Consider the following 23,534-nt stretch of genomic DNA (forward strand, 5'->3'; position numbering starts at 1 on the left):
AGAAAGGATTGTAAGTTGTTTTTATATGCAATGACGGCAGCAAGAATATTATTGGCACAAAAATGGAAGCAAGAAGAATTACCAACAAAAGAAGAATGGAGGATGAAATTGATGGGACTATGCAGAATTGGATAAACTAACCGGAAGAATTCGAAACCTGCGGGACCAGAGATTCACAGAAGACTGGTGTAAATTTATGGACTATTTGAAAAGTAATTGTGATGACCAGATTACGTTTGTAGGTTTGCAAGAAGTTTTGTGAGGTAAATTATTTGAATTATTGCAAAAATGGTTAAAGAGGTGGATTGTGAGTTAAGATAATTAAAGGCAATAGGAATTTAAGAAATGCAGAAGAAATGATAAAAATGGTGGATCATCAGAGGTGCTGATGGAAGTCCAAAAAGATTGTATAAGATGTGAATTTCGGCGGAATGTATAATAATTGGTATGTTGAAATTAATAAAAAATATATATGTAAAAAGAATTTCAGTTCCCCTCTGTGCAATGGTGGTAGAAATACGCCCTTATTCTGCCAGTCTATCCTCAGAGAAGGAGGATTTCAGGAGAAACATCCAGGGAGGCTGATCCCTGACTTCTCAGCCTCTGCTCAGAGTTGCTGCTGCTGCTGCTTCTGCTGCTGCTGCTGCCGCCGCCGCCACACAGCAGAGCCCACCCTTTATCTGCAGCCTCCAGCCGGGAGCAAGGCAAGGGGTAAGCAGCTCTAACAACCAGATGCAGATTTGCAGAGCAGGTGGAAGGACACTTTTGGCGGGGAGACTCTCCTTCAGCCGTGCAAGCATGGAGCGAGGCTGGAGACACGTCGCTGCCCTCTGGGTCCTGGTTCTCTGGGCCTCCGGCTCGTCTCACAAGGGGCTTGGAAACCTGGGCGCCAGCTTCGAAAGCAAAGGTACCATGCTTGAAGATAGGGCTGGCCACCTGGGCCCTGTCAAAGTGGGGGTGGTCGAAGGGGATAAGAGAGCAATTGCCAAGGTGGGGAGCTGGGGGTCAAGGAGTGAAGAGAGCTCAAAGAGAAGCTAAGAAATTGCCTGTTAATGTACTGTGTATGCCCAACATGCAACTGGTCAGACAGAGTCTCTTTCCAGTACAGTGGTACCCAGTGGCGTAGCGTGGGTTGTCAGCACCCGGGGCAAGGCAAGTAATTTGCGCCCCCTAACCCGTGGATTTGCGCCCCCTAACCCTAACCCCCAGATGTTGCGCCCGGTGCGGCCGGCCCCCCCTGCACCCCCACGCTACGCCACTGGTGGTACCTTGGGTTACAGACGCTTCAGGTTACATACGCTTCAGGTTACACACTCCGCTAACCCAGAAATAATGCTTCAGGCTAAGAAATTTGCTTCAGGATGAGAACAGAAATCGTGTGGTGGCAGTGGGAGGCCCCATTAGCTAAAGTGATGCTTCAGGTTAAGAACAGTTTCAGGTTAAGAACGGACCTCCGGAACGAATTAAGTACTTAACCTGAGGTACCACTGTACTCTGGATTGCACCATATGGCGGTGGCACGATAATAATAAAATATGAGGCAACCTCCGCAAGTTTGATCTGATCTGATCTTGCCTAGTTTGTGTACTTCATCGGCTCCTCGCGGTTCTCGTGTAAACTTTCGCTCTCTCTCCCTGGGCTTTATGTACGATGAAACACTGTTCTCAGCCGCGTTGAAAGCAGAAATTTTGCAGCTTGGCAGACATTGCTCCTTTAAAGAAAAAAGGAGATCTGAGGGGTTTAACTCGTGGAGCAGGTTCTTGTAAGGCCAGGTGGATTCTTCTTGTAATTTGAAGTCTCTCAGCTTAAAAAGAAAGAAAGAAAAAGGATCCATCTTTTAACTGTGGACACCAGTGTTGGGGTAACCTGGAAGGGGAACAGGTTGAGGCAAAGCGGGGGGTGAGAATTATTGGGTCTATTTCTGTTGAAGGTAGGAGGTGGCCAATTCAGAGGTCAATGAAATAAGGCACCAATAAGACATCCCCAAAGTTTGAGGTTCTAAAGCAACAGTATGTTTGTTTTCCTGTGGGAAAAAATATGTTTGTGGACAACCCTTTGTGCAGTCCTGGCCACACATCCCTCGCAAGTAGACCTGAGGGTGTATTAACAAAGCAGATGCAAAATTTCAGAGTGCACAATTTCCAATGTGGCAATTTTGACATCCCTGTTCCCCTCAGACAGCTGAAGTTCAGTACTTAAAGCTCACAGGGTGAGGAAATACATTGTTGTTTCCTGACTTCACCCATGTAGTCATTAGATTTGTTAAGCCCAGTAGTTTGATGTGTGGGATTTACGATGGCGGCAGATGCTCTCTTGGAAAGTTGCAGACCCACCTACCCAAATGGGAAACGTAGAAAAATAAAACGTGAAATGTAGATTTGCTTCCATTGGGAAGATTGTAATATGTGAGCAAGAAACTACTTTGACCCTGTTATTGTTATTATTATTTTCTAGTGGGATTCCACATCCATAATTCCAGTTACAGATAGGTAGCCGTGTTGGTCTGCCATAGTCAAAACAAAAAAATTCCTTCTAGTAGCACCTTAAAGACCAACTAAGTTAGTTCTTGGTATGAGCTTTCGTGTGCATGCACACTTCTTCAGATACACTGAAACAGAAGCTGCCAGATCCTTCTATATAGTGAGAAGGTGGGGAGGGGTATTACTCAGAAGGGTGGTGGGAATGGGAGATTGGCAGACAGCTGAGATGAGCCTGTTGACGACTCTTAACGACTGCAATAGGTCTTACAGGAAAAAGCAAGGGGTGAGAAGGTGAGAAATGCTTTTTCCTGTAAGACCTATTGCAGTTGTTAAGAGTCGTCAACAGGCTCATCTCAGCTGTCTGCCAATCTCCCATTCCCACCACCCTTCTGAGTAATACCCCTCCCCACCTTCTCACTATATAGAAGGATCTGGCAGCTTCTGTTTCAGTGTATCTGAAGAAGTGTGCATGCACACGAAAGCTCATACCAAGAACTAACTTAGTTGGTCTTTAAGGTGCTACAAGAAGGAATTTTTTTGTTTTCACATCCATAATGTGTGTGTTCCTACTTAGTTTAAATATTACTTGCCTAAATATCAAGAAACTTGGTAATGAATGGCTGCTCTGTAGACTATAAAACATATGTGATTTAACAAGTCTGCCTGTGCATGGCTTGTTTGCCTAGGGGAGTCCAATATAGTTCGTTCAGTTTACTTAAGGTCAATTTAACGCTTGCTCATTATTTTATGGCTGCAGCATCTAGTGAGAACTCACCATATAAAAATGAGGTTTTTTTGTATGGTTCCTGTTTGACTTGTGTCAAATTTAGGAAGCTTTGATTCTACCTTAGACCCCTGTTCAGTTTTGAGCTGCAAATTGTCAAGTGCAGAAGAATCAAGTCATGTACCGGGGGTCGGGGGCCAGTCCTTCCGCTTAAGACAGTTTCCAATCATATGCCCAAATCCAAGAAGAGGAAATTTACCTGTTGCCTCCATTTTTGAATGCAACTTTTCAACAAGGGAAGCGTATGAGTGCAAAGGACATTTGATTGCTGGGCTTTTACATCAAAGCCCTACTCAGATAGCTCAGTCTGTAGAGCATGAGACTCTTAATCTCAGGGCTGCGGGTTCGAGCCCCACACTGGGCAAAAGATTCCAGCATTGCAGCGAGTTGGACTAGATGACCCTTGTGGTCTCTCCTATGAATCTGTAAGCTGTATTCCTGTAAGGCAGAACAACAACACCCCTCCCCACAAGGTCCAGAGGCAGATTCTAGAACCCCAAGGGTTCTAGACTCTACTGGTTTTGGAAGTTCTTCCCGATGTCTCATCTAAAACCTCCCAGCCAGCTACAGCTTGTCCTCTCCTTGTCTTCAGCTAATACAGTTTCTTTTGATCTGGGCTAAACCTATTCTGTTTTTGCAGCTTTGTGCATTTTCCACATTCAGGGACACACCAATCTCTACATTCTTGGGATAAGCAAGCAGCCACCCCACGTCTTGTAGTTTCAGCAGAAGCAGATTTCATTTGCTTTTGTCCTCCCATTCCTGCAGCCTCCATTTCGATAACAAAAGAAGTGCAAACCTAGCCAACAACTTAACAACTGCTGTTCTCTGTTGTTGACAGTTTCCCAAGGGATGCTGTTTCTGTAGTGCGGAAAACGGGGGATGGAGGAATAGGAGAAATAAGGAATTGTATCAACTCTGCTTCTGTTGCTCATCTTGAATCACCCCCCCCCCCACCATTTTGCCCAGCCCATCCCTTGTCTCCACGTGGCTAACTAAAAACCATTGGTCTGACCCCAATGGGTGAGGCTAAGGATTCCTGGCAGACCCATATAAAACGTGGGTGGGTGGGAGAAACAAATGGCTGCCCCCTCCTCTTTCCTGTACTTTCTCCCGCGGCCTAGACTCTACAGAGACTGAGGGTGTGCAGCCAGCTCTTATCTCGGGGAAACAGATGCCAGGAGGAGGTGGCTGTAAGACTTCTGTGTTTGTGTGCGTAACGTAAGAAAGAGAGCTGGGTCATAAAATACATAGCTGCCGATCATGTGACTTTGCATATGACAGTTTGTACTGTTTCCCTTAAAACAACAACAACAACAACCCAACAAAATCTGGATTCTATGGCGGTATTGAAGTTGCTTTCATTACCAGAAGCCTATCTGAAGGCATTTAAAGTAAGAAGAGTAAAGACAAGAATATCTTTGAGAGTACACAGGGTGCTGTTCCTTTGCTGCTGCTGCTGCTAATTTATTCATTTATTACTGTATTTCATGCATTTGTAAGCCCCTTTCTCTGCAAAAAGGGCACGGAATGTGGCATGCAATAAAGACAGCATGAAACGGCTGGGCAAGATTAAGAAAGGAATTAAAAACGGGATTTCTGTGCAGAAAATGCAGAAGGTTGCTGGGACCAGAATTCAGCTTCCTAAAGTTCAAATGTTCCATTATGAGCAGCATGTGGCTGTCACTAAACGGAACCTCATTTCTGTGAGCCCCAGGTGATGCTTAGCTAAAGATGGTAGGATAATATTGTATGAGAAAGTTCCCCTGCCCCTCCTACCCTTTCTTGGCTGCAACCTTTGAGGGGTGGAAGAACTTGGAGCAGAACAGCAACTCGTCATTCATCTCCTTGAACAAAAATTTTGTAGAATCACAGGAAGGAGACAGAGGAAGGCGGCAGGCCAACTTGTTCTTCATCCCTCATTTGGGTCTGAGAACCTCCTCAGATTTCAATTTTTTCATTAATATTTTTTTTAATAGCCTACATCTATGTTTCATATATTAAATTTAAAAACAGTATGACAACCTGTAGTAAACCCCCCCCCCACAAAACTCCACACTGATAAAGGAACTGTACACCCAGGAATATTGCTTAGAAACCTCCCCCCCCCAAGTAGTTAGACATCAGATATGGATTAAATTCCACTCTCACAAAATGTATTAAGTTGCTTTTACATTTTAAAGCTGTTTTAAGAAGCTTTATGGGGAGGTGACCCACAAAATGGAAGAAACAAACAAAACGAAATCAATGGTCACAAGGGATCCTACAGAATTTCAATTTTAAAAGCAAACAAGGTTCTAGTCCTTTAGGTCGGGGATGGGCGCTCCCTCTGCGCTTCGGAGGCTTCGCGTTGCTATCGCTGAAGCCAAGGAGCCTGCATTCGCTCCATAGGACGCACACACATTTCCCCTTAATTTTTGGAGGGAAAAAAGTGCGTCTTATAGAGCGAAAAATACGGTGTGTTTTTATATATAATGGAAGACGCCCCAGTCAGAAGGATGGGACGCTGTTGTTGTTGTTGTTGTTGTTGTTGTTGTTGTTGTTGTTGTTGTTGTTGTTGATGAATAGGACGTCCCTATTTTCTTTGGAGAAATGTTGGAGGGTATTTGGTAACGTTATGCCTGTCTGTCTGCTTTGCACCTAGCTGCGTATCTGTTGACGGAGGACCGTTCGGACCTCAAGTGTTTCACCCAGCAGCTGGAAGACCTGGCCTGCTTCTGGGAGACATTTGTACCCCCGGAGGAGCAAAACAACCAGAGCGTGTACAGCTTTGGATACAAATATGAGTAAGTGTGTGTATAAGCCGCACCAGAGCCAGCCAGTCTCAGAGGCTCGGCCTGATCTAGTCTACAGATCCTCTAAGAGCCTGAGGATGTTATGGGGGTTTCACCTAAGACTTTCTGCATTGTTTTCATTTTATGTTATATTTATATAGTGCCTTACCTCTTAGGCACTCAAAGCAGCAGCGTATATAGAATCATAGAGAGTTGGAAGGGACCCCAAGCGTCATCCAGTCCAACCCCCTGCAATGCAGGGATCTCAGCTAAAGCATCCGTGACAGACAGCCGTCCAACCAACCTCTGCTTAAAAACCTCCAAGGAAGGAGAGTTCACCACCTTCCATTATATTCCCTCCATGAGGGCTACCATTCCAGTCCGACATAATCATTAGTAACAAATAGTTCCAACATATGAGAGTATGCAGAATTAACTACACAATATATTTCAGGGACATTCAGGCTTAACATATTTTATCTTATTAAAATTTATCCTTATTATTATGAAAAATATATAAAAAAGGAGAAGCTAGTATTACAGTTTCGGTGCGAACAAGATGCCAAGGGAAGCTATACTTATATCGACAATCTGAAAACCTGGTCTGGTTTTTCATTATTGTTATTGTACTATTGCAAAACCTAATACAGTGGTGCCCCGGAAGACAAATGCCTCGCAAGACAAAAAAACTCGCTAGACGAAAGAGTTTTCCGTTTTTTGAGTCGTTCTGCAAGATGAATTTCCCTATGGGCTTGCTTCGCAAGATGAAACGTCTTGCGAGTTCTTGCGAGTTTGTTTCCTTTTTCTTCAAGCCGCTAAGCCGTTAATAGCCGCTAAGCCGCTAATAGCCGCTAAGCCGCTAATAGCCGTGCTTCGCAAGACGAAAAAACCGCAAGACGAAGAGACTCACGGAATGGATTAATTTCGTCTTGCGAGGCACCACTGTACATAGCTTCCGTTTATTTTCGAAAGCTTCTTTGTATTTTAATGCATCTGTACACAATACAGGTTTCCTTTTTGCAATATCTCTGACCTTTCCTAAATCTAGGATGCGTTACTCCCAAATTCTTCCCTCCCACATTTCTCTTCTGTTTTGAAGGACTCCTGGGAGATGCATCAAAGTGGTGTTAGCGGATCGTGCCTGTGTAAAATATATACAGAAGTGCCAAAATAGGAAAGAGTCGGGTCAGAATGAGGGTCGTACCTGTAGTATTAGTCAAATAGGTTTCTGTATCCCAAAAGTCCCAGGAGCTTGTATTTTACCCTCACATTCCCCAGGTGTTAGAAAACTGATTTTTATGTTGCATAGAACAATAGATCTTGAAATGTACTAAAGGATTCTGACAGTGCTGTTTGACAGTGGAATGGACTCTCTTGCAAGCTGGTGGACTCTCATTCCTTGGAGGTTTTTAAGCAATGGTTGGAGGGCCACCTGTTACAGATGCTTCAGTTGAGATTCCTGTATTTCAGGGGGTTGGACTAGAAAACCCTTGAGGTCCCTTCCAGCCTTTCAGTTCTACGATTCTATGATAAACATGCCTAAGATTGCTCTGTGAGTGTAGCTATCCTGCGTGAAATTATCTTGAGTGGGCTTCTTTGGAAACATGGGAAGTAGAAAGAGGAGGCTGAGGTGGTGGAGGAGAGAGAAAGGGCAGAGAAGACAGGGCACAGAAATAGGAGCTGCTGAAACCAGGAAGGTTGACGTTCATATATTGATTTGCGAGAGCCACATCGTCTCTCTGCTTCACGAAGAAATTGTATGCCTCAAAGGTAACGTGATGAGGAGGCCATTCAAAGGAGGGATGAACCAAAACAACTTTAATGCGAGTGCTTTATGGAGAAGAAAGCCAGTTCCACAGCAGGCTGCTTCTTCAAATGTAGAACAGGAACTCACGTGCCTGAGAGCTGACTTGCATGGCAAGCCAAGAGGGCCAACACACTACAGTTCAGTATGTCAAATTTAGTCCTATACTGACTAGCGTTGACAATGAGCTTTACAGGTCAAAACTGCCCTAGGGGTGTTGGCCTTGACCTCAAGAGCCCCCCTAAATTCCCATCTTCTTCCTACTAGGCACAATGCTTGCAACAGAAGCTGCTTCTCAAACTTTAAATAATAATACAGCATTTCCCTCCTGCTTTCATTCAGGGACGACGACTCTTTGAAATTGTGTAACTTGACTGTGGAGTACACACCCCGGAATACAACGCGATACACTTGCTTCTTTCCGAGGCAAGATGTTTCAGCCTTTTCCCCTCTTGAGATCAAGGTCTTTGATGGGCGCTCCCCCAAGAGCACTCTGTACAACAGAACGATCTTTGTGGAAAAACTACGTAAGTTCCCAATACGAGGGGGGTGGGCCTTGCAAGAAATGACCTGCATCTGCCTGCAAGTCTTCCTAGAGAAGGTGGGTGGGTAGGAATCTGGGAGCAAGAAGAATGTAGATCAGGATCATAGACTCATAGACCCTGAGGATCGTCTAGTAGTTAAACCCCTTGCAATGTAGAAATATGCAGCTGTCCCTTACGGGGATCAAATCTGCATCCATGGCATTATCTGCAAAACGGTAGAACTCTGGGTTATTTGAACTCTGGGTCAGCAAAGGTTTCTGGCTCCCAGTGGATTAACGATCGCAACAGCAAAACGACCCCTTTTCACCTGAATTAGGCTATCAAAATGAAGAAAGCGCAAGAGGAATAGACTTTTGTGCAAAAGAGGGGTGAGCTCAGTTCTGGTACGGAAAAGAAAACAAGTTCAGAATGTGCTCAGACACCCTAACCCACACCACACTTCCCTCAAAGAATCCTGGGAACTATAGTATGCCAAGGGTGCTTAGAGTGGCAGGGAGATGTCCCACAGAGCTTCATTTCTCAAAATGCTCAACAAACCGCAGCACTTCCACCCCACTAGTATAATCCAAGTTCCAGACTACCTGAGTCTAAGGAAGACTTGGGTTTGTGTGGGGAGGACTAGTAATGTTTTGGACTACAAGCCCCATCAGCCCCAGCCTGCTTGGCCCAAGGTCAAGGGTGATGAGAGTTGTATTATAACAACGTCTGCTGGGTACCAAGTTGGTGAAGGCTACCTTATCTATACCTTTACAGTGGTACCTCAGGTTATAGACGCTCCTGGTTACAGACTCCGCTAACCCAGAAATAGCACCTCAGGTTAAGAACTTTGCTTCAGGATGAGAATGGAAATCGTGTGGCAGCAGCAGGAGGCCCCATTAGCTAAAGTGGTACCTCAGGTTAAGAACAGTTTCAGGTTAAGAACGAACTTCCAGAACGAATTAAGTTCTTAACCCGAGGTACCAGTGTACTACAATAGAGGCAGAAACTGGAGAGGTGAAGCTTTCTGATCTCCATTCTAAAACCTGTTCAATTCCTATACTGTATGTTTTACAACTGTTAAAGTCACAGAAACATTGCTTAGAGTGAGTGGTAGTAGTCAGTGCTTTTTTCTGGGGCTTAAGGGAGCTTAGAGTGCTTTTCTTTTAAATGTGCTTGTGCACATTTGCTCACAAGATCACACTGAGTTCAGTAGAGCTTACTTAGGGTTGCCATGTGTCCTCTTTTTCCAGGACACATCCTCTTTTCCAGGGGTAAAATTTCTGCCCAGGTGGATTTTTAAAAAATTGGCCAAAATGTCTCTGGCTATACTTTCTGGATGAGACATAGACATAACTGGTGGTTGAAGACTTGCTTCTTTTCTCCTGCCCACCCCACCCCCACCCCCCATAGAGATAGATCACAGCTTCTACAGCCTACATACAGTAGGGGTATTTAAAATGAGAGTTGTCATAGTGTGCTCTTTTTTGCTATTCAAAATATGGCAACCCTAAGCTCACTCCCAAATAAACATAGCCTGTAGTGCCCAGCCAGTAGATCAGCTGCACTCTTTGTGACCATAAACTACTTAGGGTATTTTTTTTTTTGGGTGGGGGGAGGAACAGAGGCTAGCAGTGCAGTCAACTGGAGGAGGCAAGATAACGTGAGTTTGCACTAGATAGGAAAGAGGGAGCAGTTGATGTGGGCTTGGCCAAGCCAGTAGGCTTGGTCTTTATTGAAGACTGTCGCGACAGGACTCCCACCTGCCACCAGGTGAAACGAGATGGAAGCCCCAAACAAAAGAGAACCCAAACTTTTATTAGCTGCTAATCCCCATGTTACACCCCCCCAAAACTACATCACTAATACATCATGGTTACATCATGAAAGGGGAGGTCTGGTGGCAGTAATCTGAGCATCCTGGACCCTGCCCCATGGTTCTCCTTGCCCTCCACCAAACACCCATCAAGTGTAACAAAAGAGATCTTTCCATTTTCCTGTTTCCCAGCCAAGTTAATCACACCCTTTTGTCTTCATCTGGGTTTGGTATTTCTGGAATGGCTACCTGCCTGGCACTCAGGTATCAGGATGCCAGGAATTATCACTCAGGCAGAGGGGCTGCTGAGTAGCTGAGCTCACATGTCTATATGAATTTCTGAAGTTTTCCCAGGGAGGCAGTACATAGGTAAATTTATCAGTGAATTGTTACATTTGGTATTGTGCCCCAGAGGCCCTTTGAATCGATAGGAAGAAACTGTGATGAAATGTTTTGTGGGGACAAATCACAAAAGTCACAAAAGCGATTGTGCTGATTTTGGTAGTGGGCTGCATGTGCATGATATCTGCTGGAGGGGCAACCCCCAACCAACCTATACATAAATTCCTGCAACAGTGTAAAAAGAAAGAAGACTGGGCTGTTCTCACATCTTGCTCCTTTCCTCTTCCAGTTTTCCTGGACCCCCCCTCTAACCTGGCAGTGCAGCTGTTGGGGCCTCCGGGACAGCTGAATGTGAGCTGGCAGCCCCCCATTCAATACATGGACAATAGCATCCGCTATGAGATGGCCATCTTCCATAAGGGTAGCATAGTCCAGCGGGTAAGTCACTTTTGTCCTTTGTTATGTTGTAAACAAAAATCTGCCCTTTTCCCCTTATGGGGTATCCAAGAGCCTATATAGAGTCCTTATGTAGGTTCTCTATTGGTAGGAGAGAATATGGTCAGAGGCCAACCAGAGAATATTGAGAAGCAAAGCAACTAGTAAGCCTGATCTTTATTGATCTGTTGCAGAAGAGGAGGAACCCAGAACAAAAGTGTGCCTGCCCTTATATAGATATTTTAAATTCCCTCCCTGGAGTCCATCATACGTACATCACAGAAGGGGTGTAGCTCAAGACCACCACCCCAGATACGTCCCACCTACATCACAGAAAGGGCGGTCTACAGCAGAAATCTTGATTGCATTGTTTACCTCCTGTCTGCCAGGTTATCTGTTAATGCTTACTTGATTGGATACCCTGAGGAACCTGCCAGTCTTTTGTAATGATAAATACTTAGTTCCTGAGCTAGGTCACAGGATCACACCCTATTCATATCTTAAATGTGCCCTTAAGACAGGATTTGTGAAGGAAAAGACTTTTCCATTTTCCTTTGACCTTGCAGAGAAAACATTTGGTCAGTTTGGGAATCAAAAACGGCTTCAGGTCGGTCTTCCTGTGCTGATCTATGTACGTGCTTGGTTGGTACACTTATGAACATCTAACATACCGTATTTCTCGCTCTATAGGACGCACCGGACCATAGGAGGGGGAGAACAGGGGGGATTTTTTTCTTGTTCTCCCCCTCTAAAACAAGGTCCGTTCTGTGCATTCAAGGTGTGTTCACCCGAAGCCTCCGGAGCCCAGCGGGAGTTCCCGCTGGGCTCCGGAGGCTTTGGGTTCCTTTTGACCTGCTCTTTGGGGCTGGTGGGGGGAAGCGCTGCTTTCCCCCACCGCCAGCCCCAAAGACCAGGTCGAGGAGCAGCGCAGAAGTGGCGCGCCGCCTTCCAACTGCCCCCCAAGCTTTTGGGGTTGGCAGTGGGGGGAAGCACTGCTTTCCCCCACTGCCAGTCTCAAAACCAGGTCGGGGAGCAGCGCGAAGGTATATCTAAGACCTCAAAATTCCTAGCACAGTTACCTGGCTTTCAAAACTCCCTCCTTCCCTCCCTCTGACCTCTGCTTTTCCCCCCTTCTGCCTCCAGGTGGAGATTTCCAATGGGCAGACATATTACCTCCGGAATCTCAAAGGAGGAACCCGCTACACGTTGGCTGTGCGGGCCAAGCCAAACGGAGTCAGCTTTGATGGCTTCTGGAGTGGATGGTCGCAGACGGCGTCGGCGATGATACCCAGCGGTAAGTGGTCTTCAGACAATTTTGGCCGCAGCCATGGTGCAGAGCCGGTTGAAAATAGCCACTTAATTAGCATGGAGCGATGCTCATAAAACCACGAGAAGCTGAGAACCCCGAATCAGGGAGAAATTTAGACCACTTTGGAAACTGGTCTAAATCTCTCCCGGAAATTTATATTATAACAGTTAAAATTGTAAAAAATGAAACAGACGTAGCGTTGCCGTATTTTGAAGCGCAAAAAAGAGGATGCTATGACGACTCATTTTAAATACCCTGACTATATGTAGGCTACAGAACAGGCATCCCCAAGCTTTGGCCCTCCAGATGTTTTGGACTACAATTCCCATCATCCCTGACCACTGGTCCTGTTCACTAGGAATCATGGGAGTTGTAGGCCAAAACATCTGGAGGGCCGCAGGTTGGGGATGCCTGCTATAGAAGCTGTGATATATCGCTGAGGGGGGGGGCAGGAGAAGAGAAGAGGAAAGCAAGTCTTCAACCACCGGTTATGTCTATGTCTCATCCAGAAAGGATAGCCAGAAACATTTTGGCAAATATAAAACATCCACCCAGACAGAAATTTTACCCCTGAAGAAGAGGACCTGTCCTGGAAAAGGAGGACACATGGCAACCCTATCAAGAGTGCCCCTCCACTCTCACTTCCACCCTGCTTGTGAGAGCCTTGCAGGGCTTTGAATGGGCAACGATGTGCACGCACACACACACACAGACACACACACACACACTCCACCAACTAGCCATAATATTTCATAAGGTAAAGGTAACGGGACCCCTGACCATTAGGTCCAGTCGTGACCGACTCTGGGGTTGCGGCGCTCATCTCGCTTTATTGGCCGAGGGAGCCGGTGTACAGCTTCTGGGTCATGTGGCAAGCATGACTAAGCCGCTTCTGGCGAACAAGAGCAGTTCACGGAGATGCCATTTACCTTCCCACCGGAGCGGTACCTATTTATCTACTTGCACTTTGACATGCTTTCAAACTGCTGGGTTGGCAGGAGCAGGGACTGAGCAACGGGAGCTCACCCTGTCATGGGGATTTGAACCACCGACCTTCTGATCGGCAAGTCCTAGGCTCTGTGGTTTAACTCACAGTGCAACCCGCGTCCCAGTATTTCAGTTAGGGTTAAATTGAAGATCATATACTATTGGTCTTCTTGTCATTTTGCTAGACTGCTTGTACTTATATTTACCCCATATTCTTAGTAAATTTGCTATGACCGTTATCCTTGTTTAAACTGGTTTCCAATATTTCATTAATAAAACTTGTAGATTAAATTGTCTTCAGAATGGTTCAGTTTTAACCCCAGTCATTTCTAGATTGTGTATCCATTCTGTTAGCCATTTAAAGGCATTGGCAATACAGTGGTACCTCGGGTTAAGTACTTAATTCGTTCCGGAGGTCCGTACTTAACCTGAAATTGTTCTAGACCTGAAGCACCACTTTAGCTAATGGGGCCTCCCGCTGCTGCTGCGCCGCCGGAGCATGATTTCTGTTCTCATCCTGAAACAAAGTTCTTAACCCGAGGTACTATTTCTGGGTTAGCGGAATCTGTAACCTGAAGCATATGTAACCTGAAGCGTATGTAACCCGAGGTACCACTGTATAAATATAAATGGAAACGATATGCCACCCTTTTCTCTTGTCCAGCAAAACAACCTATTTAATTACCGTACTTTTTGCTCTGTAAGACTCACTTTTTCCCTTCTAAAAAGTAAGGGAAAATGTGTGTGCGTCTGATGGAGCGAATGCAGGCTGCACAGCTATCCCAGAAGCCAGAACAGCAAGAGGGATTGCTGCTTTCACTGCGCAGCGATCCCTCTTGCTGTTCTGGCTTCTGAGATTCATAATATTTTTTTTCTTGTTTTCCTCCTCCAAAAACTAGGTGGGTCTTGTGGTCTGGTGCGTCTTATAGAGCGAAAAATACAGTAATTCTTGGCTGCTTCCTGTTCCATATAAATTGCACAACTAGGCTTTGCCACTTTTTAAATTAAGATTCATTTACTCATTTTGCCAAAGCCTGAAAAATGACATTTAATTGGGGCAAGATTATAATTTTAGCCATGTGGTCAAATAAATATGTTTAAGCTATTCCATTGTTCTGCTTTGGAACTTCTTTTCTTATATAATCTTCCCAAAATTATCTGCATAGAAATGCTTTCATTTTTTCTTAACATTATACAAATATCACACAGATCTCTTACTTACTCATTGGTGATCTAACTTTGTTCTTTTTTAAAACATCACTTTGTATATGTCAATATATATTGATTATTTCTGTTTTGTCCTTGTTAATTTTAAGGCAAACAAGAAGACCAATATTGAAAAAAGAATCTTCTCCAGCTACAGATAGAATTTACAATCTCTATTATTGTTTAGGCATTGCTGTGAAGACAGTTACATACCAGCTATTTTTCTGTGTGCAGTTCCTTTGTTTTCTGCATCTATTACTGCACCAATGTTTCTTATGCTTCTTAAAGGTTCCAAACGGAGAACAAATAATGAAAATGACAGGACCTCTGTGTCTTTTTCCAGTACTCAGAATGAATTTGATATTTGGTCATCAACCCCAATCCTTGCAGTTGGGCTGTTATTAATAATGTTAATCAAAGTAAAGATTTTTTCCTCTAAAGTAAGCTTTTAATGTTTTAAAAAAGAAAATACCGTTATGTTATCGAAAGCTTTTTCTGCATCAAAACCATTAATAAAGGCTGTGATTTTACTTTCTTTACATGAATAATTGTGTTTATATTTTTCCATACATTATCCTTCAAATATCAGTTTGATATAGACCCTGTTAATCTCCTATTTCAATTCTCATCTGTTATTTGTTCTCATTTTTGCAATCTTTCATAGTTCCCATTCTTCCATCAAAATAGATTTTTCTTCCAGTCTATTGACATTTATTTCTGCATTTCTTCCTGTTTGCCTTTCAGAGTCTCTGTTTCTCACTTTTGATATACAAAATGCTTTATCTTTTTAATATCATCCATTCTCAAAACTCGTTTTTCATGCTTAACAACAAAAAACATCCAAAAGTATGGCCCTTTAATCTAGATGCTAATATTTCACTTTCTGCTTCACAATCAATATTGCATTTTACTTTGGGCACCAAACATTGCACCTTAAACAAGAATTACCGTATTTTTCGTTGCATAGGACGCTCCGTCCCATAGGACGCACCTAGTTTTTTGGGGGGGAAATAAAGGAAATTTCCCCCCCTTTATTCCCCCCCCCCAAAAAGCAGGTCGGGGAAACCGAACCAGGTCGAGGAACAGCGGGATGGCGGCGCTGCGCCTCCCTGCTGTCCCCCGAGCTTGTGGGGCTGGCCGATGGCTCTGCATCAGGGCGCCCCGCCCGCCGGGCGGCAGGCTGCTATCCGCAGCGTGGGGAGCCTTGCGGGGAACTCCTGCAGGGCTGCCTAGGCTGCGGATGTGTTCCCGAAGCCTGGAGAGCGAGAGGGGTCGGTGCGCACCGACCCCTCTCGCTCTCCAAGCTTCAGCAAAAGCCTGCATTCGCCTCATAAGACGCACCCAGATTTCCCCTTCATTTTTGGAGGGGAAAAAGTGTGTCCTATAGGGCGAAAAATACGGTATAATTTACCCACCACCAGTTATTGCGTTCAGCAGGATAGCATCTATGAGAGTTTTACCTAATAGCTGCTTTTGCACAATACTCCAGTGAAAAATAATTCAGTTATACATACAACAGCAGATACTACCCAGAAAGTGCAGCACTATTTCACTAGAAGCTCAGCCACAGATATTGCCGTATGTAGTTTAGCAATTTAGTACTTGCCAGTGAGAGAAATATAACTACTAAACATACCCGGGATAGCTCAGTAGAGCATAAGACTCAAAAGATAATGGGCTTTACAGTGGTACCTCAGGTTACATACGCTTCAGGTTACATACGCTTCAGGTTACAGACTCTGCTAACCCAGAAATAGTGCTTCAGGTTAAGAACTTTGCTTCAGGATGAGAACAGAAATCATGTTCCGGCGGCGCGGCAGCAGCAGGAGGCCCCATTAGCTAAAGTGGTGCTTCAGGTTAAGAACAGTTTCAGGTTAAGAACGGACCTCCGGAACGAATTAAGTACTTAGCCCGAGGTACCACTGTATTAGTTAACAGCTCCACAGGATTTAGTTCATTAAAAGGTCCGGCATTATTTAACAATACTAAGTTCAATAGTTGTTAATGCTCCTATTTCTAGTCCAGGACTAGGTAATCTTTGACCCTCCAGTTGGTCATCTCTGTTCATTGACCATGCTGGCCAAGACTGATGAAGCTGGAATCTACCTACATCTGGAGGGCCACAGCTTCCCCACTTCCATCCACCTTTTTCTATTTTCTTTGAGCAGTCTATTTACTTTTTCAGTTTTTTGGTTTAATCAGTAGCAACCCTATATGGTGGGGGTGGATTCACCCTCCCCAAACCAGTGCCAGTGCAATTTACCTGGACATGGTTGTGATGAGGTCAGGGCTGCATGGTTTGCTGGTGTGCCCATGCAAACTCTATTGTCACCCTGCCATGCCCCAGCTCATTCAGCTACAGTGACCCTGACATCAGGAGGGTGGCTGAGTGGGCCCACCATACCACAGGGACCTAATGTTGAAAGAGCTCATTTTTCTCCATCTTCAGTCCCCAATGTCTTCCACAAGCTACATCCGCTGTCTTCAAATGCCATCACCAAGCACAAACTTAACACCATTGCCACATTGTTATGGGGGTGGGGTGGAAGCCTCCCTCAATTGCTGTGGTCTTCCCTTCCAACTCCCAGTTGGAGCAATAGTTTACCTTGCTCACAGGTGATTGCTGAAGGCAGGTGCAGCTCATAGTGCTTTGACAATTCTCACTTTACCTTTACCTCTCCAGATAATATTTTCTAATCTTCATTATGTGGGCCAGGAATGGAGGGGTGGCCATAGAATGGTGGGAGACTTAGTGGTCAAGAAGAATACATGTTAGAGCGCTCCGTTGACTAGATGATGTGATGTAATGACCACAGCTGGCCTACTCAGGAGATTTCAGCATGGTGTTCTGGCCTTGTAAGTCCTCTGAAGTATTTAACAGTCATGATTCACTATCTACCAGGGCATCTGAAAAGAACCCGGTAGTAAGCTGAAATCCAGGCAAGGGCATATCACTGGTTCATCCTACCATGTCCACTGCCAGAAGTATGTGCTTCTATGTAACAGAAGGTTGTGCAAAGGAGACTTGGGTACCAACCACAGGGTTTTTATGAAGTGCCTCTCGCTAGGCTAACCTGTTCTTCTGACTTGCAGAACTGGATCCCCTCATCCTGACGCTGTCTGTCGTTCTGGCGCTGATCGTTCTGCTGTTGGCTTTCCTCACCCTGATGTTTAACCGAAGGTAATGCCCAGTTTGTTTATCTTCCAACCCTCCCACCCACCAAAGGGTGGGTGGCCTTCTTGAGTACCTGGACCTTGGCCATCGGGTCTGGAGGATTGTAAGAGCATTTTCAATCGCAGCAATTAGAGCCATCAGGAAATCCCCTAAATTGAGGAGTGGGACACCTGTGGCCCTCTTAGGGTTGCCAAACCACAATCAACACCACCACTGACCATTGGCCAAAGTAACTGGGGCTGAAGGGAGTTGAAACAACTGGAAGGCTACAGGTGCCCCATCCCTGCCCTAGTTAGTTTTCATCACTAAGGTCAGTGCTTTTTTTCCTTTAAAAATGTTTAGGGGTACTCTCATTTTCCTACTCATATTGAAATACTGCCCCTCAATAAGGCCAAACTCAGATTCACAAAATGTTTAGGGGTATGTGTAATGGGAATTGGGGTTGCTTGTGCGTAAACTGCAAACTGCTCCAAGCTAGTCGTATAGCTAAACCTTTCCCTGGTTTGACAGCCCTTACAACGCGACTGTCTTAGTCACTGGCAGAATCCGTGAGTGGGCGTCTCCTAAACTTCTTCCAACATAGAAATTCTTTGACGCCCAGTCTCCTCCTAGATTCTCTGCACGGAAGCCTTCTGCGCAGCGTGGGCGTGCCAAGCGGAGGTCCTGTGCTCTCTCCGCTGATTTCACTGGAAGAGTCTCGGAGCCTCCTCTCCGCAGTACTCTCCGCCTCTCCTTCCTCCCTGGTGTCCCCTGGATTTCCTTCCCCAGCAGAAGCTCTCTCTCTCTCCTTGCTAGTTCCCTCCCCTGCATCATTGGAGCGTCTTACCTCTCCTCTAGCCTCTGATGGCAGTTCCCTGACAGTATGCATACCCTCAGAAAAAAAGCACTGACTAAGACAGGGGTTGTCAACCTGGTCCCTATCACCTACTAGTGGGCGTTTCAGGATTCTATGTGGGTGGTAGGGGGTTCTACGGCACAAGCTGAATCCTCCTTCCATCGAGCTCTGGTGGTCGGTAAGGAAACTACCATCAAGAAAGATGCATTAGTGAGCGGTAGGTGTAAAAAGGTTGACTACCGCTGGACTAAGGTGATGTTGGAGTGGGAATGACTTTTAACACTTGTGATTGTTATGTACATTCTTACTAAAGTCTGTTCTCTTCTATTATCTTCCACCAGATTTTTGAAGAAGAAGATCTGGCCTGCAATCCCCACCCCAGAGCGTGAATTTAAGGACCTTTTCACTATTTACAAGGGGAACTTCCAGGTATTACACTGGCTGTAGTTCCTTGTCTTCATATGACTTCTCCCTAAGCTTCCTGTATTATGCTGTTGCAAAGCCTGGGGTGCTGAGGGTCCTATGTTTCGTCAACTGTTTTGCAGTTGTTGTTTTTACAATCGATTTGTGTATACCATATTTTTCGCTCTATAAGACACACTTTTTCCCTCCTAAAAAGTAAGGGGAAATGTGTGTGCATCTTATGGAGCGAATGCAGGCTGCGCAGCTATCGCTGAAGCCAGAACAGCAAGAGGGATTGCTGCACGGCGATCCCTCTTGCTGTCCTGGCTTCTGGGATAGCTGCACGAAGCTTCTTCAGGGCAGGGGGAGCCTTCCTCCCACTGCCCTGAAGATGCTTTGCGTTGCATTCGCTGAAGCCAGAACAGCAAGAGGGATTGCTGAGCAGTGATCTCTCTTGCTGTTCTGGCTTCTGGGATTCTTGTTTTCCTCCTCCAAAAACTAGGTGCGTCTTATGGTCTGGGTGCATCTTATATTATGAAAAATACGGTGAATTTTATGAAATTAGTAAATAAAAGGAGTGTAAAGAAGAGAGAAATATATAGTGTCTGAAAACAAAGGGAGCCAGGTGTGGCCTTCCCCACCTCCCACCCCTTGATGCTGATATTCCCCCTTTCTTTGCAGCTATGGCTGGGCCATCAGAGCACCTATCTGTGGTGGAGCCAGAACTCTCCTTACCTGGAGGAGCAGCCGTTTTTGGTGGAAATCCTGTCTGAATGTGATGTCCGCAAGGTGGATGGCCCTCCCATTCCTCCGCTCCTTCCCCCCAAGGCACGTGGCGTGGGGGAACCCCCTCGCAACCCAGAAGTCTCCCAAGATGATTACCTGATACTGGATGAAGACTTGGTGCCGTGCTGCTTAGGAGGGGATGCTTCCCTGCTCTTGCTGGCCAGCAACAGCAGCGAGGGCACAGATCCGGCCCTCGACGCAGGAGTAGGGACGCCAGACAACAGCCAGGCCTCTTCTAGCTTTGAGTACACTGTGTTTGACCCCAGCTCAAAGAGTCTGTCGCCGCAACATTGCCACATTGAGCCCCAGCTCAAGAGCAGTTACCAGATGGTGTCTGACTCTGGGATCTCTGCCGACTATAGCCTTGTAGAGTCCAACGCTGGCCAGATGAGCTTATACACCAACCTCTGTGATGGAGGGCCGCAGCCGTTCCTGCCCACCTACATTGTGTGCTCGTAGCAGCAGTGATCAGCAGGAGAACTGAGGCAGCGAGATGCTATCCCAGGAACCTGGCACCTCCCACTTCCTTCCTGGTTCTAGCAAAATGCCAGGGGAAGCCAGCGGAAACAGCTGTGGGGCCTCCAAAGCTCCAGCTGGGCCCAAGTCGCTCTTGGAGGAGGAAGAGAGGTTTACAAAATGCATGGAAAGGTAATGAAGGATGTAAGAAGGACTCTGCTGGATCAGGCCCATCTAGTCGAGCATCCTGTTCTCACAGTGGCCAACTGGATGCCTCAACGGGAAACCATTGAGCAGAACATGAAGCAGGACATGAGCACCACAGCACTCTCCCATCGCCTGGTTTCCAGCAACTGGTGTTCAGAAGCATTTCTCCCAACTGTGGCGGTAGCGCATAACCATCCTGGCTAATAGCCCTTGATAGCCATGAATTCACCGGAAAAAGCCGTCCTATTTTGAATGGGGAAGGGGCAGGAGGCCCATGGAAGAGACTTGTTGTTCTACAACAACCCTTTGAAGCAGTCCTTTCTAACATTAAATGTGCTGTGGCATCTTTCTTTCGTTTGTACTCACCCCCAGGCAAGTGCGTTCTACAAGGCTGCGGATCGGGGACTTGGCCAAAAGCACACCTAGAGTTCTGGGGTGGCACAGCAGGTTTGCAAGTAGCAGCGCAGGCTTAAAGCTTGAGGTATTTGTAGACTGAGGTGTGGACTATTGTGGGCACTCGCTTGCTAGCCAGGTAGCTAACTTTCTCCCACTCCACACTCTTCTGATGAAACTCCTTCCCCTCTGACCCTGCTCTGTCCTTTTAACTACCAAGCTTTTCGGCCAGACATATTTGCCCATTATACTATGTGCCCAATTATTGCAAAAATATTTATGTCCAAATGTCAGCGTTGGGACTGATGTCTTTTGGGAGTTGAGGGGGTATGACATGGAAGAGTATGTGGAATGAAGGAGTCTCATTTCTGCTACAATGCACTGTGTGGTCTTTGCTTACCTTCCTGTAAAATGGGCAGGGCTCCCCCCCCCCCCCGGCTGGAGCTCAGTTCTGGCACCTCTCAGGTGGGCGCCATTGCCATTATAAGAGAACGAGGGAGGTGTTCCCACTGAGTCCCTGCACCTCTTTTTCTAGAAAAATAACACTGAAAATGGGGATTGACAAAACTAGGCAAACAAAATACCAATTGGAATGTTAAAAGGGGCTGTCTTTCCATTTTGGCTTGAATAAGCACAGTAACCCAAAAACTCAAAGAGAATTGCATGGCTGTTCTGCCAACTGTTTACTGCCATAGGGTTTGCATGTGGGGCACAAAAAGGTGTGCGGAATGTACATGCCCTGTTTAGAATATTACTGTTATTTTCCCACTCAAGAGACATATTACGGTGTTTATGTACTCTGGTAACGGGTTTCCTTGTGTCTGAACTATCCTTCGAAGGCACAGATCAGCATCAGGTGCTGGGACTGGTGCTGGGAGGACTGTATAATATCTGAACTCTCACAGGTATGGCCACAAAGATTTTGTAATTATCCTCTTGAATTTGTGTATCAAAACAGAAACTGGATATATTTTTATATACTTTATATACGCCAAAGTGTTGTTTTTTAATTAAAAAAATATATAAAAACATTGTTTTTGCTCATTCTGACTCCCTTGTGGGAAAGAAGATGATCTCTTAATGTTCACCCAGATGCTTTTCACATTTCCTTCTCTTCTTCCCTTTGTTGCCCAGAACTACTGAGCACCAAATCAGACCTCCGAGTTAGGAGGACACAGGTGTGGGGGTGTGGAGTCTCACAGCAACTGGGGTGCTCCTGAAAAAGACCCCAGCTTAACAGGGTAGGGCAGGAGAAGGGAAAAGCCATTCTCCATCCCCTCTGAAAACATCCCGTTGTCCTACAGATCACTGACAGTTCCACTGATGTTAGTCATACTCAGAATAGACTCAAGTTTCTGCAGCTCATTGATTTCAGTGGGTCTACTCAGCATATGCCCTAGTTGGATATCACCCACTGGGTTCAATAGGATTTGCTCCTGTGTGTGTATAGGATTGCAACAACAAAAAAATCCTGGGTTTGGGGGCTAACTACAAGCCCTGAAGCTAAATAAAGAATTTGCCAAATAACAGGAAGGTTTTGAAGAAGGTGGAGCTTCGGATTTCCCCCATTCTCCCTCTCCCGAAACCTCCCTGTACACCGTAGGTATGATTTTTAACCTTGTGGTAAACTGTTGGGAGATGAGAGAGAGCAATCAGGGGTTTAGACAGGCAGGCAGGAAGGCAGCTGCTTGTCAACACTCAAAAAAACGTTATGCCCAACCCTTACGCCCTCTGAAAAGAGCCCACCAGCACAGCAGGCCCAGCCCTGGCCTTGCTGCTGTGATAGGGCTTATCAGTGTGGCAGCAAGCACCTCTGTAACCGTTATCAGGGATGCAGCTTGCAAAAAGTGGCAGACCAACCCACCGCTTGCTGATGTTGGGCAAGCTCCAGAACAGAACCAGCATAGGCCCTTGTTTCTGGGAGAGGGGAGGCCCTTTTCCCTGTTCCGTGAGATGCTTTGGGGGCGTGCATTGCAATGGTCCCCTGTGGCTCTGCTTTGGGCTGCTTCATGAGTCACGTCCAAACAGGCAGCTTAAGCCCAGCTGTGGTCTGTTGCAGCTCAGGCCTCACCTTCCAATAAAGTTTCCCTGGCTGCTCCAGTATTTCACCAGAACTGCCTTTAGAACTGCAGGCCCTTTGAGAAAAGAAAATGGCTTGAATCCAATGGTCTGTTGAGGAAGTGGAGCACACCGCAGGCTGCATGTTGTTTCTGGGAAAGCTATGGGGCTGCATCTGGTGAAGAGGGGTGTGAAACCTACAACAGTCCCCCTTCCTGTCTCTGTGGCTCCAGTACAATGGGACACAGGTGGCACTGTGATCTAAACCACTGAGCCTCTTGGGCTTGCTGATCAGAAGGTCGGCGGTTTGAATCCCCATGATGGGGTGAGCTCCCATTGCTCTGTCCCAGCTCCTGCCAACCTAGCAGTTTGAAAGCACGCCAGTGCAAGTAGATAAATAGGAACCACTGCGGCAGGAAGGTAAACGGCGTTTCCCTGCGCTCTGGTTTCCGTCACAGTGTCCCGTTGCACCAGAAGCGGTTTAGTCATGCTGGCCACATGACCCAGAAAGCTGTCTGTGGACAAACACTGGCTCCCTCAGCCTGAAAGCGAGATGAGCGCCACAACCCCATAGTCCCCTTTGTCTGGACCTAACCGTCCAGCGGTCCTTTACCTTTTTACCTTTACAATGTGATGCACATGGTGGGATGCAAAATGGCTCAAGCCACCAGAGGAAACACAGCAGAAGTTACATGGTATAGAATGTCCTTTCAGTTCATCATGCGCCCATTACAGAACAGGCGATCGGGACATGATGCTACATA

The 23,534-nt window shown here is 46.0% G+C and overlaps 1 protein-coding gene across 1 annotated transcript; it reads left to right on the top strand.

Annotated features, from left to right (window-relative positions):
• The first annotated feature begins 544 nt into the window (after positions 1-544).
• EPOR (erythropoietin receptor) lies at positions 545-21,741 on the top strand. The gene is made up of 8 exons (XM_083483103.1): positions 545-907; positions 5,909-6,050; positions 8,185-8,369; positions 10,811-10,959; positions 12,100-12,250; positions 17,552-17,639; positions 18,810-18,897; positions 19,552-21,741. The coding sequence occupies exons 1-8, from the start codon at positions 733-735 to the stop codon at positions 20,113-20,115; spliced, it is 1,542 nt and encodes a 513-aa protein (XP_083339229.1). The 5' UTR covers positions 545-732; the 3' UTR covers positions 20,116-21,741.
• The last annotated feature ends 1,793 nt before the right edge of the window (positions 21,742-23,534 follow it).

Source organism: Podarcis liolepis (assembly GCF_965112155.1).
Source record: "Podarcis liolepis genome assembly, chromosome: 17".
Lineage (NCBI taxonomy): Eukaryota > Metazoa > Chordata > Lepidosauria > Squamata > Lacertidae > Podarcis > Podarcis liolepis.

Bases quoted from the DNA above. Each gene is read 5' to 3' on its own strand.
- EPOR (XM_083483103.1), top strand. From the start codon at position 733: ATGCAGATTTGCAGAGCAGGTGGAAGGACACTTTTGGCGGGGAGACTC. The intron at 908-5,908 runs GTACCATGCTTG...CTTTGCACCTAG, and splicing joins CGCCAGCTTCGAAAGCAAAG to CTGCGTATCTGTTGACGGAG. The intron at 6,051-8,184 runs GTAAGTGTGTGT...GCTTTCATTCAG, and splicing joins AGCTTTGGATACAAATATGA to GGACGACGACTCTTTGAAAT.